Below are 15,402 nucleotides of genomic sequence, written 5' to 3'. Positions count from 1 at the left end.
AAGTATTAAGGGTTTTTGTAGAAGGAGGACTGTATATGGGACCTGAAGCAAGCCCAGGAAGCCAGAAAAACTTGAGGCTAATACAACCGGATCAAACCCTATATGGCCCTAAGTAAGGGGTAAGAAGACTGGAAAGGTAGGAAGAGGGCAGGTTATAAAGGGCTTTGAAAGTCAAGGAGGGGCTCCTGGAGAAGATAGGGAGCAACCCGGAGCTTATTCAACAAGGGGCTATTATGGTCACGCCGAAGTTTCTAAATATAACGTTGACAACATAGTGAAATCCGGATTGGAGGGGGAAAGCCTTAAGGCAGGCAGACCCCGCACTCGGAGCCCCAGGTTACTGCACTAGCCGGGTTGGGGCAGGGCCAGAGAAGGCTGATCCCTTCTCATCAGGAGGGAGAAGAGGGCACAAAAGACAGCGGGCAGGGAGAGGGCAGGGATAAAGCGCGGCTGCAGACCCGCGCCCGCGGGGGGCAGCCTCCATAGCGAGGGTTTGGGGGGAGATACCCAAGCCGCTCCCCGCTCTCCCTAGGTGACACCGGTTTTCTTCTATCAGAGGGTTTAGTTCTCTCTAAATCCCCGCTGATTCGCAGCCAAGGCTGCTTCTGTATACACGCTGCTGGCACGTAGGATGCCGCCCCCCGCCTGCCTCCGGAGGGATTTTAGTGGCAGACACTAACAAGGGCGCCGCTTGGACCAAATGACCTTTTGACCCCGGAGCATCCCGCGCTGGCCGACTTCCTGCGCATGCGCACCCCTCCAGCATCCCGCCCTCCCCAGCTCCTCCCGCCGGTACCACGAGGGGTCGTGTTTCTTCCGCGCCAAGCCTGCCGGGTACTCTGGGGAAGAGTACGGTGGCTCCCGGCGGCCAAACGTCTCCACTCTGGATTCTAAGTCAGGTGCAGCATTTGGGGCTTTTCCTTCCTCCCAGGCTGGGGGGGTTAATAGCCATAAAACGGTCCCCTTAAAGGAGGCAGCCGCGCCATCTAGATGGCCGACTGCAGTCGGCCGCCCCTCCCCGCCCTCCATGCAGGTACCTCCCTGCCCCACCCCCCACGGGCCTAGGTCTGCCATGCTGCTCCGGGAGCTCAGGCGGCTGCTTCACAGCTCTCTCAGCCATTCCTGGGCAGGAGGCGGGAAAACTAGTAAAAATGGGGAAGCGGGAATGGGGGGGGGGTGCAGTTCACTAGGGTGGGGAAGCCGCGACCTTCGGGCGGGCCTTCAGGAAGCCTGCTGCAGGCGCTCGCCCGGGAGGCCGTGGCGCTCCTGCGCGTCTCTCCCGGGTCTCCTTCCCTGGTTTTGCCCCAAGGGTGGAACCGGATTCAAATGACCCCAGTCCGAAAACAAGCGCCGGGGCGAGTCCACTCCACTGGTTCTGTGGGAGGGGGAGGGAATGCCCTGAAATTGGAAATGGAACCCCAAGAAAAAGAACCTCCCGCATAGGGGGTGACCGATGGGTGATACATAGTGAACTTAAACCAAGAGTCTGTAGGAGGCTGCTCCGGGGCCCCGCGCGCCTCTCCACCCAAACGTTTTAAATCCCTTCTCCCCCCCCGTCCGTTGGCCTGAATGGGCTCGTCCGGGCCGCGTCACGGCGGCTCGCGGGAAAATCGATCCGCGTCTCGGAGACTGCCGGGCTGCCCCAGCGCCTCACCCGTGCCTTCTGCTCTCTGCGCAGCCATGCCCTGCTCCGAGGCCACCCCCGCCGCCGTGTCCCCCAGCAAGCGGGCGCGGCCCGCGCAGCCCGAGGAGCAGCGCCCCGTGCGCCTCCGCTTCGCCCGCCTCTCGGAGCACGCCACGACCCCCTCCAAGGGGTCCGCGCGGGCCGCGGGCTATGACCTCTACAGGTGGGTGAGCGTGAGGGAATGAGCCGGGGGGGGGGGGGGGGGGCTCGCAGCCATCCACCCCCATCCTCACCTCGAGGCCCGGAGAGGGAGCCCACCCGGGGGCGGCGGCTAGCGGAGTCCACTCGGCCTCTAGCTTAGGCTCTCCCCCCCCCCCATCGTTTCCTGTAATCCAACTTTCGCGCCAAATTTAGGCGCCCAATTGTTGGCTGGGGTTCCCCGAAGCCTCGCTGCCATCCTAAGCCCTTGTAGTTTAGAATTTATTATTTAATAGTTAAAAATGGTTAAGATGGCAAGGCTTCCACAAGCAGGAAGTCTACCGTAACCCCCCCCCCCCATCTTAGGGACTTCTCAGCTCTTCATGATAAAACCATAAGAGGAGCAGACAGTTACATAGCACATGTTAGGGGTCATACGATGTGCTTCAGGGTCAGAGCTTCTGATGCAAAGCCTCCAAGAACATTATTATCTCCTTTGTTTTTCATAATAACCATGAGGAAGTCTATTATGGGTGCTCAGGGTAATAGAAGTGGAATATGAACTGGGTCCTTTCCTTCTGCAGCAGAGGACACCTTGTCATTTCCAACACTTCTGGAAAGAAATCATCTTAATTTCCCCCTGCTGCTCCCCCCCTCCCCATACCCATTTTATGGATAAAAGAGAGAAATAGGGGCAGCTAGGTGGTGCAGTAGATAGAGCGCCGGCCCTGGAGTCAGGAGTACCTGAGTTCAAATCCGACCTCCAGCACTTAATAATTACCTAGCTGTGTGGCCTTGGGCAAGCCACTTAACCCCATTGCCTTGCAAAAAAAAAAAACTAAAAAAAAAGCCACTTGCTTAAGAGTCAAGTAACTCGAGGTAAGGCTATTATTTTTAAACTTAGTCCAAGTTGTAAATATGAGGAGATACTTGCTGAATGATTTAACATGCTGGCTGAAAATGCATGGCAAAAATTAAAATAATTTTTATCTAGTGTGGATTCTGCAGCTTACTGAAATACTTTGGTGCTTTCAGGCTAGTCACTTAACCTTAAAGGGCCTTGGAAGTTTCCTGAGGGCATCACATGTTTCTGTGACCCTCAAGATCCAGAGTGAAAACTCTAAGGGGGTCTTTGGATAATAAGTACCAAAGAATAAATATTTTAAAAGTTCCATTGGAACTGTATTCCTCTCTGTATGCATTTTATATGCAGCCTATTATACTCTTGTAGCTGCCCTCTTCTCTCAAAGCACATTGCTACCACCTTAGTGTAAGTCCTTTTTGCCTGTCCCTTGGACCACCTTGACTCTGCTCTGCTGACTCCAGTCCTTCCAACACAAAACTTAATTATCTTTGTAATGCACAGGTCTGTCATGTCACTACTCCTCCATAACCCCCTCCCTTAGACAAAACACAGACTTCATAGCCAAACATTTAAGACACAGCAGTTTTTCCCACTTGCCTTTATAGTCACCTTAAATGCTTCCTTTTCTTAAACAAAATGCTCCAGTTTTAAGTTATACTCTTGAGTTTGAGCTTTCCCCCCCCCAGGTATTTAGGAAACTTATCTCCCATGTGCTGAGAGTATTACTTTTCATCCTTATCCATTTAGTCTTCCTTAAGGTTCATTTCAGCTGCCACCTCCTTTATAAAAAGAGCTTTTCCATAATCTTTTTCAAATAGCCCTTTAATTTTCTAAGAGCATTTTCTTGCCCTTATCCCATTTTACCTTGTTTTAGTCTAATTTGTGTACTTCTGTCTCCTCTGGTAGATCATAAATTCTTTTGAGTATAGTCAGTATGAATTTTCTTCATCATAACTCATACTGGCAGCACTTAATAAACATTTATTTAATTGAATGGAAAGAGTTCTGAAATACTAAGAAACAAGAGAGGTCATGTATGTTGGTTTACTCAAGATGATCCTAAGTATCCCTAAAATGACCTATGACAAAACAGTTTTTTTTCAGAGAATGCTAAAATTCCAAACAATCTTAACTTCATTGTAGTTAAGCCCTAACGTTACAGTTAACTGAAACTTAAAAAAAAAGATAGCTAGAACATTTAAAAACTCTATACTCCTTTTTTTTAATATAACAATCTTTAATGCTTCATGATTGTAGATCACAATCTTTACAACTTCAACCCCTTGTAGCCAGATCTCCTGATGGGCTTCACCAAAATTAGCCATTTTTGTTTGTTCTTGGTTCTCGAAGACCACGACATCATTGTCACCATTCTCACTTTCTCCTCCAGAGTTCTGGGTCCAGGGATCAGTTATGGATAGGACAACTGGGGGTGACCCTGGATACAAGACAGTAAGGGTTAAGTGACTTGCCCAAGGTCACATAGTTAATAGGTGTCAAGTGTCTGAGGTCAGATTTGAATTCAGGTCCTTCTGACTTCAAGGCTAGAGCTCCATTCACTGAGCCACCTAATTGCCCTATATTTGAGAGTCATTAGAATTGCTGAAACCTGGATTGAACTATCACATGTGACCAAAACCACAGTCAAAACTTCTCTAGTTTTGGAGGATCTGCTGGAGTTTGGTTTTAGTTCTTAAGAACCAAGGATCATTTCCATGACCCAGTGAGATGTCAAAGGAAGGACTTAAGTGAAGGTTTTTAGTTCGTTTTTGTACAAGTAGAGATATGGAATTGTAATGCTTGGGAAGCTGTATCATAGATAAAAAGAAAGGAAGGAAAAAAGCCCTATGAAGCATGGAGGGATGAATCTTAGTGTAATCTGAGCAAGGCTATAGTGATTTGCCTAAGGTCACTGCATTTATCAACCTATCCAGAGCCATTAAATACACAATAGTTTTTATTAGTGAATACACAGTAATTTTTTATGTAGTCTACTATTGGTATTGGTGTCAAGTTATTTACAAAGCTAAGCATGGCAAAGCTTTAGCCCCTTTTCCTTCATTTATACTCTTGGCTCTTCTTGACTCATCACTTTTTCAGTTTATCTCCATCTTTCTTCCCTTTATTTTCACTGCAGTGAAATAAGGTGCCTTTCATAGGCCTATCCTGTCTAATCTGTTCTACTTATCACCTTATATCATCACTTCCCAGATAAGGTATCTTTTAAAATTAAGTTATCTGAAACAATTTAAAAAAACAATTAAAAACTAGGAGACATTGTGAGATAGAGGTACCTACAGCTTATTCTTTTCAGGAATTTTGTATAAGAATTGGAAAATTAGTGATTGGAACATTTGTTTTGAAGTATAATATAAAGTTCTAAGTTGATATAAAAACTAATAAGAAAATCCATTGTTCAAACATTTTGATAATCCAGAACTGTCAGTAGAACATTTAAATTGCAAAAATTATTTTATAATTTATTTTGCTTGATAATTTCTATAGTGCCTATGATTATACAATACCGGCCATGGAGAAAGCCCTGGTGAAAACAGACATTCAGATTTCTCTCCCTTCTGGGTGTTATGGTAGAGTTGGTAAGTAGTTTAGTGGCTTTTCTTATATTGTGTTTGAAATAAACAAGATCTTATTCTTTTTTTATTTTATTATATTATCATAGGTATTTGGAAAGTTGGGGGAAATTATTGAACATGATTTCTAATCAAGGATAGGTTAGATAAAGGATAACAAATGCAATCCATTTATAAGTTTCCTGTCATCTGATATTTTTCATAGCTCCCTTTGCTTTTATGGTGGAAGTATGGTGAGGCACATTTGTCACTAATTGCTAGCCTATTAGTGAGAAATGCTTATAGTGATTAGAGCTAGAAAGTGTTACATTATATTCCTACTTCTTTGCCTTATTCTGTAAGGTAGGAAGGAAAAGCATACTTTTAACAGACTAAATTTTTTCATTAACAAGTAGAATGATTCTAACTATTGGAATATTAATATTTTCATGCATAAAAGAGGTCAAGGAAAAATCTTCTAGAAACCTTTCAATGTCATAGAACATAGAGGACCCTGCTAACCTTAATGTTACCAAGTAAACCATCACTGAATGGCTATTGGTTCATGATCCGAACTGGTTAATAAAAGTGTTTGCTCTCCCTAGAATTACCTAGTTCTTTCCTGATGGTTTCTCCAATATTTTTTTTTTTTTAGATTTTACAAGGTCACACGGCTAGGTAATTATTTAGTGTCTGAGGCTGGATTTGAACTCAGGTACTCCTGACTCCAAGGCCGGTGCTCTATTCACTGCGCCACCTAGCTGCCCCGGTTTCTCCAATATTAAAAATAGTGAAATTCTTTTTCAAAATAAGTATTTACTTTCTACCCCACGTGGAAAGACTTGAGTTTACCTAACTCCATGGTTATAGTACAAGAAGCATCTTTAAATAATGTCTTTTTCCAGTAAGCTGCCTTTTAAAGCAGCCTTGGAAATAACACTTCGAAAAAAGCTATTATAAATTCTAGAAAATATCTTTTTATCTTCAACTTTTTCCTCTCAGTAGCTGCACTATTTAAAGGAAGTGTTATTAAAACTTATTCAGATGGAGAGGTAAGATATCTCTGAGTAGGGAAAATAAAGAACTGTTAAGAGATACACAGCTCACCTCTCAAAGAAAAGTCACTTTGGCCTTGAATGCCACCAAATAAACTCATGTCATAAAAGTTCTGACGCAACAAAATAAAAGAGGCGAGAACAAAGTCCCTATTGCATCTTTCTTGGAATATTTTCAAGAGAGAAGAGGGTTTACTTCAGTAAAAAGATAGAAAATGAAGACTATAATATTAGTTCATTTAAGGTTGTGGCTATAAATCAATGAATTCTAAATTTTAGAGAAAATTTATTTTATATGCTATTTATATAACATAGTTATCAATTAGATGAAATCTCAAGTCAGCTAGGAACACATAAGAAAATAGTCATCTTAATTAAAATGAATTTTAGATTAACCAGGTTCCATTTCCTGTAAATTTTCCTAAATGTCTACTTTTTCTATCTTAGTAAATATTGTAAATGCAAATGATCTTCATATTATTACTATGAAATTAAAATTATTCCAGATTTACAAGATATAGGAATAAAATTGAATCAAGAGAAGTAGGACTAGCTTGTGTCAAAATTTTAAATTTATTTCCCCCTCCCCTCTCTCTTTTTCTCTTTTGCTAAGCTCCACGTTCTGGCTTGGCTGCAAAACATTTCATAGATGTAGGAGGTAAGATGTTTATTTCTTATTTCAATCTTACATTTCTAAGTCTTTTTTTTTCCTTTCCCAAAGAAGTAAAATTCAAATGATAGCTTATGTTTTGAGTCTTTAGACAATCAAATGAATTGCTATTTTGTGCATTATGTAATTCATTACCATGCCATCCAAATTTAGTAAGTTCATCTAAGGAAATGGATAATAATAATTAATTTTTTGTACTGATTAGTCTTACCATTAAAAAGGAAATATTTCACTAACAGATGAAGTTGTTCCTGAATTAATCTAGAAACTTTTCAAAATGATCACTGACATCTTAATCTTTGTTAGTAGGGGAAATCACCTTTGGTAGATCCCCTGCTCCAAAACAAACAAATTAAATAAGCAGGAAAAGAAGAAACCATCAAAAAAATCTATCTAGAGAGAATTGTTGCTGTGGGTCAGTGTAGTAAAGATGGGGGGGGGTCTTGAAACCAAGGATGATATTCAGTGCATTCCCACTTTGAAATGACAAAAGTTGTGTATAAAAATTATAAACTCAAAAAATACAGCTACACCAAGAATTATGCATATATCTGTAAATCAGGAAGTATTTATTAAGCAACACCTGTATGTTAGGCACTAGGACAAAAAAAAAATCAGAAGTGAGACTATTTCTGTCCTTAAAGAGCTTTCATTTTATTGTGAGAAAACACTGATCTCCAAAGCACAAATCTAATGTCTCAACAGGTTAGTCCATGCTCTTTGGGTATTATGTTTGATTCTCAGTGCCATATTTAAAAACAAAATATCTACAGACTGGTGTGTGTATCCATGAGAAATGATCTTTGGCACTGGCTATGTGTTTGAAAATGTGTCATATGAGGAGTAGATGGGAAGTCAAAGACATTCAACCTGAAGAAAAGGCTGCTTAGAACTATCTTCACCTCTTGGAAGGCACTCATTTGGGAAGAGTGACAAAGGACAATCCCCAAAGGGTCAGGCAACACTTCTCTGTGTTCTAGACACCTGATATCAGTGTGGGAAGCTCCTAAGGGCAGCTCTGGTAGCCAATGCAGACCCCAGCACTGCTCTACCACTTAAAGGTCTTGGGAGCTTGGACCCAGAGGGTCAAATGACCTGCCTGGAACTACACCACCATTGTGAAGGACGGGAGAGCCTTGAATCCAGACCTCCTGACTCTTATCTACTCAACTTCTGTATAACGTTTGGTTTTTTACAGAATAATGAGCATTTACTGTGTGTTGAGCACTCTCTTAAATTCTAGGAATAAAAAAACCAAAATTCTTGCCCTCAAGGAACTTACATTTAATGGAAGGAGACAACTTTAAAAGGAAATTGAAATGGTTATGGAACATAACATGCATGGGGTGTGGTAGAGAAAATCTGGAAAGTCAAAGGTAACCCCCAGAAGAATGAAGGTGCTGCCAGCCTTGGCATGTTCCTTGAACTACATATTCTGGGAAGAAATGGGCAATCAAAGGAAGGGGCTGCAGGGTGCACTTTCAGGGCCAGAAGGCTGCTCAAGCACAATGAAGAGAATCCAGAGAGTCAAAAGTAGAACCCATTTCTAATTCTTAGTGGGCATGAGATTTCATCCTCAGTCTTTGGAACCAAAATTAGAACTTAAATTACTCCTCATTCTGTTGATTTTTAATGTTTTCAGAGAAAGTACTGTGATCATTTTGTATTCTCTTAGTTAAGTTTTCATTACTCTTATACTAGGTTCTCCCCTCCCCAACCCTTTCTCTTCTACATAAGAGCTGCATTGCACACACTTACGGAAATGCAGAAGCCATATACCTGGATCCTAGTGTATCAACATCACATCTCATGATCTACACCTTCCCTTCACACCAACTAGACACCTGGGTGGACATACTTTGATCTTATAGTCCACAAGGGTTCTACTTCCATCGACCATAAATGCCTGTCCTTTCCCCTTTTCTCTGCCCCCATCTCTCTAAATTTTATTTTTTTTATCTTAAATTTATCCTCTTCAATGTTAATTTGATTGTGACTATGTAGAACAAGAAAAAAACTGAAATTTCAGGTGCATTTTTTAAGAATAAAATTTAACCAGCTAAGAATCAAATTGCTCTATCCCTTCAGTACTTTTGGGAGGTGGGGCGGGGAGTGGAGGTAATGCATGCATACACCTTTAATATTTTACTGATTTTTTTCTTTTAACTCCAAAGTTATACACTTCCCTATATCCTTAGGGTCTCTCCTATACAAATATGTATAGTCAAACAAGAAAAATATCAATACATGTATTGACATAATGTGGATTTCTGTTTGGAAGCCATTACTGTGTCATTTAATCAAAATTTAAGAGTTTTGGCTTCTGAGAGATCCTTTTATTTTTTTTTAGGTTTTAATTTTATATAGTTTTGTTTTCTTGAAAGATTCCCTTTCTCTGATTATCCTGTTCTCCTTTATTTAAATATTTTGTTAAAAAGTTAGTATGAATACCAGTACAACCAAATAAACATGAAATAGGATAAAGCAAGTTGTTTTACAATACCATTCCCAAGAGCCTTGCAAATAATGTCTACCTGACCAGTGGCCCGGTTTCTAACCTAGTCCTTATAACCATCAATCAAAGGAGCAGTCCTGTGGATAAGGGACTAGTCATGCCTATGAAGTGTGCCCACCATGAGGGCAAGCAAGGCCTATCTGTACTAACAGCAGTAATATTCCTGCTGTGACACGCCAGTGCAACTACCTCCCTCCACCTGGAGACAGTTCCTGGATCCTGAGCCCCAAGAATCCAGAAATAACAACATTCTCCCTGCCTACAGCCCAGCTCCTTTATCCAGGGAATCAGCCCTTCCACAGATAGGATCTGGCAACTACTTCAAGTGCTGCAGTGCCAAAGAAGGTTTCTGGCCATGCCATTTGATTCACCATCAGAAACAGAATTTTATCAGTGGAATTGACAGGAAAGAAGATACATTTTCATCTTCCTTGTGCTGTACTCTTAGATTCTTCCCATCTAACTTGCACCTGAAATATCCTATAGGTATATCTAAAGTGTTTTGAACATAGTGTTAAAGAAATGCTTTTTCAGTAATTGCCTCTGGGACAAAATACAGACTCCTCATTTAAAACCTTTTGCAATCTGGTTTTAAACCTATCTTTTTAAACTGATTTTCTTTTTCTTTGAACGTTACTTTCTAGCCAAACTTGCCCACTTGTTCTCCTTTTATGTCATATCCAATCATTCACATCTGTGCTTGTGCTCAAGCTGCCCCCTCCTCTGCCAAATCTCCTGAGAATGTACAGGAGGACATGATTTTGCCTGTCTGTAAAATCCTCCCTGGTATATGGCTCCTGCACTTCCATAGTTCAACCTAGCTGGTAAAAGTGACATCTCTCATGATATCACTAGGTGGTGGTATGGGATAGTGCAGCTCTGCTGCCTCTTAATTTCATCTCAAAAGAACTTCAATGGTCATCCGTCCAACCTCATTTTTTTTATGCAAGAAGGCTCTAAGGCCCAGAAAGTTTGTGACATTTACATGTGACTTCACCAAAAATCACATACATTTAAGGAAGCTGTAATTCACGTCCTCAGACTTGCACTATCATCCTCTTTTACTGTACCAGTTGACCTCTTTGATATTCTAACTTATAGTTTAAAGATACTCTCTGTATAATTTTTTCCAGGCATGGGTTTTTAAAATTTTTTGTTCTGGCTATAATCCTGATCATTTAAAGACTGACCTAAGTATATATTCTCTATTTGAAGTAAAATTTGCATTGAAATTTAAATATTTTCTCATAAGCAATATTTTTACTGTGCTATAAACAAAGACCCAAAAAGCATTGAACCAAAAGAAATGGAAAACTAACTCAATCATCAGTATATGTTGTTCATAAAATTGTGGTGTGTTCTTGGATCTCTTGTAACTTAAAAATGTCTCGTAGGCACAGGTTTATCATAACTGGCAAAACATTTTATTTCCTAAGAAGGATGTTGTTAGAATCCCAGGCTGTAAATAAGGGTCAAAGGAAAAAGTTGAGTCTGCAGGATTCTGTTCAGAATGCACATCTGGTAGGTGTGGATGGTTTTAGCTTAAATAGGTTTCCAACAAATGACGTGCCAAAGCTTTGACACAGTAAAACATTTGCCTGAAGTCAGTTATTCAGTCTGCCAGTTCCAATGCATGATTTTTCCAATGATAACTTCAAGACACATTTTGCTTTCTCATGAAGAGAAAGAAATGTCCTTGTTACTTACATAGAAAAGTATGTTTCCATGTTTTTCTTGAATAGTCTATTCTATATTACGTGTAAAATGAACCCTGAATTTCTGAGATTATATTATAGAGGTTCATGTTTGCTAGCAAAATATATATAAAGGCCTTTGTTTTCTTGTATTTTAATTATCTTTAAACTTTTCTCATTCATAATTTTAGTAGCTTTTAAAATATGTCTTGAAATGGATTAATGTCTTTTCACAAGTTTATACCTTAGAACATCTGAACTATGTATCAGTGCTTCTGGGAAAATATCTGACCGCTAGAAGAGAATACAGTGATACTTAATCACATTTATGAGCCAAGCAAAGCTACTTTAAAGATTTAGAAGACCTCTACCAACTTGGCAAAATTTATTTAGCTTTACCTAAATCATTCTAGACAGGTGGATATTGATTCTGTGCTAAAAATCTCCAGGGAAAGAAATTCCACAACCGTCTGTACTAATTTGTTCCAGTGTTTAACAACATATAACACTGAATAATTTATTCCTTAAATCTAATCTAAATCCCTCTTTAATACTAAAACCATTTCTACTTAGGTACTCAAGTTAAGATGGAGAACAGCTGGTCCCACCTTTCATAGAATAACTTTCTTGAAGCAGTTTGTTCCTGCTTTGATTTGAAGGATTAAGTCAACTTCAACAGGATGTGGGAAAAGAAAACATGATTCAGCATTATGTGGTCTGGTCCACTTTTTGTTACTGTTCAATTAGGAAAAAGTTCCTAACTTTTACTCTATACCATTCAGTCAAGACAGAATTCCTGCAACATGGACCAGGCTTTCCAATTTTATACTTGTATTTGTCTACATTTTTGCTGAAATATTTGTGCTTAACCTATGTATGCTATAAATATCTCACTAGAAAAATTCTGAGACAGTTGCACACTTCTTAAATGAAATCTCTAGGGATACTTTGAAAGGTAAATTTTGTCAGTGAATTACTGAAAGGTCAAAGTACTTTTTATTTACAAGACTCCCAGCTTATTAGCCTTTTGTGTACCCATTGAAAAATTTCCTGAATTCAGTATTGGAAATAATCAGAGGGAGAGTGAATGATCCTCATTCTTCTTTTCTTCTTTGTTTTTTTAGGGTTTTTTTTTTTTTGCAAGGCAAATGGGGTCAAGTGGCTTGCCCAAGGCCACACAGCTAAGTAATTATGATGTGTCTGAGGTCCGATTTGAACTCAGGAACTACTGAATCCAGCCAGGGCTGGTGCTCTATCCACTGTACCACCTAGCCCACCCCTCTTCTTTTCTTACCTCATTTTGTGAATTTGATATAATTATTGATTTAAAATGAGAAATTTTCCTTTTCCAAAAAAAGTCTGTAGCAGATATTCAAATAACTAATTAACACCAATCTAGGAATGTTTATGCCTGCCTAGACTCGTGGAACATTTTTTTAAGGATTCTAAGGTAAAAAAAAGAAGGATTAGGAATAGGTCACAGGTTAAAACCTTCAGGTCTGCTTGAAACAAAATCATAATTTTCTCTTTGTACTCAGAAAAAAGCAAAAACCAGATTGAAAGTTTATAGAAGGGAGACAACCTAGCTCAAGCTAACATGATATCATTCAGAGCTTATGCCATCAATTTTCAACATAATGGGTAGTAGGAAAGAGTTGATTTGCATAATTGGATGAAAAACTGAACTAGTTTTCCTGGGGCTTCTGGATTAGTGCTTGATATTTTTGTTTAAAATAATGTAAATTTCCAAAGTATCATATATTTCCATATTCATTTTTAAGAGTAGAGATATTTTAGAGCGATTCATGAATAATCTTTATGTTTGTGATTTCTTTCAATGTTATTTTTATTTTTTCCAATTAAAAGCTTTTGAGTTCACTATTTTTCTCCCTTCCCATGACAGTGAATAATCTAATATGGGTTTCATCTGTGATTTTATTTTTTTTTTAACCAACATTGATCAAATCCTATCTATATCTTAGATAAATCTTAGGGAGTTGCCTGAGACATAAAAAGATTTCATGACTTGCTCCAAATTATGTAGCTGGTAAGTGTCAAAAGCTAAATATTAACCCAAGTTTCCTGAACTCTGAAGTTCTGAACTCAGTCCACTATATTAGGCTGCCACTGAGAGTTTTTCATACAACTATATTCCATTAGTATGGATAATTAAGGGGTGGATGACAATAATTACCAAAGAGTTTTAACTTAATATGTTAATATGTCTTCCTATAGCTGGTGTCATAGATGAAGATTACAGAGGAAATGTTGGTGTTGTACTATTTAACTTTGGCAAAGAAACATTTGAAGGTAAATTAATAATGTAATTTACTACAATTTCTAAACTTGTATTTTTCTGAACTAATATGTTTATATTACAATCTTTTTTATTTACAGTGAAAAAAGGTGACCGGATTGCACAGCTGATTTGTGAGCGAGTTTTTTATCCAGAACTAGAAGAAGTCCAAGTAAGTAATTATGATAATTATAATTATAAAGTAATTTAGTATAAATTTAGCATAAAATAAGTATGAGTTGTTTCTTTATTAGTATCTAAGACATGGAAGTTCTTTTAACAAAGAAATATGACTGTGCAAATGGTCCTTGTATAGGGGCAGCTAAGTGGTGCAGTGGATAGAGCACTGGCCCTGGAGTCAGGAGGACCCGAGTTCAAATCCAGTTTCAGACACATAATACTTACTTAGCTGTGTGACCCAGGGCAAGTCACTTAACTCTATTGCCTTGCAAAAACAAACCAAGAAAAAGTCCTTATATAGAACAAAGAAAATTATTTTCCATTAAATTCACAGTCCTAATTAGAAGTGAAATAAAATTTTAAGATTTAGTAAATACTTAAATGAAAGTCTATCCCTTTAACCTGCTAGAAGACGGCAATGTCAATAATGTAAACAGTGCTGGAGGTTGGGGCAAAGGCCCTGGATTTGCTTCCTACTACTACTATATGAGGTTACTTTTCCTCTGACTTTCTGATTTGTCATCTGCAAAATAGAGTCAGAGTGGGGATTGGACAAAATCATCTCCAGGGTCCCTTTTAGCTCTGTGGTCAATGATTTTAAGGTAAATTTTAGGAGGCATTCTGTAAGCTATCTTTGCAATATAGCTTCCGTGTTAACTTTTCCTTAGAAAATAGTTTTTAATTCCCTGATTTATTAAAGCCCTGATATATTTTTGAAACAACTTTTGGAAATATTTGTCTTGACTGGCTAAATTGTGCATTTGTGTTTTACCTTTTTTTTCCCCCTCTACTTTCTGTCATCTCCTTTAAGAAAGATGTGTTGATACTTTGTGCAATACTTTGGGCAGCTAGGTAGTGCAGTGGATAGAGCACTGTCCTTGGAGGCAAGAGGAGCTGAGTTCAAATCCAGCCTCAGACCCTTAATAATTACCTAGCTGTATGACCATGGGCAAGTCACTGAACCCCATTGCCTTGCAAAAAAGCAAAAAACAAAAAAGGCAATACTTTGTGGAGAAAAAGACTTTAAAATTTAGTAGGAATTTGACTGGGAGAAAAGAAACTTTGACATTGAACTTAATTATGGGACACTTTTTTTTTCTTTTTTAGGGCTTAGATGATACTGAACGTGGATCAGGAGGTTTTGGTTCTACTGGTCAGAACTAAAATTATATATTGAAAGCAAATGTAACATTAAAACAGTTAATAAAATGAATTTTCACTTATGGTAGGTGTGTGTGTGTGTGTGTGTGTGTGTATGTGTATTGTTTTTGTTTTTTAATTTAATGTTTTTGTAACTTTATAAGTTCCAAACTGTCTTCTCCCTCCCTCCTCACCCTACTAGAGAAGTGCCATTATTTGACACTGGTTTATTAAAGATATATAAAATCATGCTATGTATACTTCTGTTTTTCACTTCTTTTTCTGGAAGTAGAAAACATCTTTTTTCACAGGCCCATTAAAGGTGATTTGGATATTTATAGTATTCAAAATAAGTTGGTTATTCACAATTATTCTTCCAACAATATTGCTGTTATTACATACAATGCTTGTACTCGCTTCATTTCCCATTTTTTCATGCAGGTCTTTTCATTTTTTTTCTAAAATCATCCAGTTCATTTCTTAAAACACACAGTAGCATTCCGTTATGATTTTTTGTATTCTTTTGTACATTGCATTAGGAAACTCTTGGTTTGAAAGATTTTAGATTGATATTTATTGTAGTTTAACTTATTCA

The 15,402-nt window shown here is 38.9% G+C and overlaps 1 protein-coding gene across 3 annotated transcripts; it reads left to right on the top strand.

Annotated features, from left to right (window-relative positions):
* Window positions 1–786: 786 nt before the first annotated feature.
* DUT (deoxyuridine triphosphatase) lies at window positions 787–14,890 on the top strand. 3 transcript variants are annotated; one of them, XM_074234747.1, is made up of 7 exons: window positions 787–899; window positions 1,679–1,847; window positions 5,193–5,284; window positions 6,926–6,970; window positions 13,427–13,501; window positions 13,589–13,659; window positions 14,775–14,890. In XM_074234747.1, the coding sequence occupies exons 2-7, from the start codon at window positions 1,681–1,683 to the stop codon at window positions 14,829–14,831; spliced, it is 507 nt and encodes a 168-aa protein (XP_074090848.1). In that variant the 5' UTR covers window positions 787–899; window positions 1,679–1,680; the 3' UTR covers window positions 14,832–14,890. The 3 variants fall into 3 exon arrangements, with proteins under 3 accessions (XP_074090848.1, XP_074090847.1, XP_074090846.1); XM_074234746.1 differs by lacking the exon at window positions 787–899 and adding an exon at window positions 916–1,033; XM_074234745.1 differs by lacking the exon at window positions 787–899 and adding an exon at window positions 1,066–1,145.
* Window positions 14,891–15,402: the final 512 nt, after the last annotated feature.

Source organism: Macrotis lagotis, chromosome 4 (assembly GCF_037893015.1).
Source record: "Macrotis lagotis isolate mMagLag1 chromosome 4, bilby.v1.9.chrom.fasta, whole genome shotgun sequence".
NCBI classification, from domain to species: domain Eukaryota; kingdom Metazoa; phylum Chordata; class Mammalia; order Peramelemorphia; family Peramelidae; genus Macrotis; species Macrotis lagotis.
The sequence above is the reverse complement of the archived record's forward strand: the minus strand, read 5'-3'. Positions and strand labels throughout refer to the sequence as shown.

Excerpts from the sequence above, each read along its gene's own strand:
- DUT (XM_074234745.1), top strand. The coding sequence starts at position 1,073 with ATGCTGCTCCGGGAGCTCAGGCGGCTGCTTCACAGCTCTCTCAGCCAT. Across the intron at positions 1,146-1,678 it reads GGCAGGAGGCGGGAAAACTA|CCATGCCCTGCTCCGAGGCC; the intron begins GTAAAAATGGGG and ends CTCTCTGCGCAG. Across the intron at positions 5,285-6,925 it reads TGGGTGTTATGGTAGAGTTG|CTCCACGTTCTGGCTTGGCT; the intron begins GTAAGTAGTTTA and ends TCTTTTGCTAAG.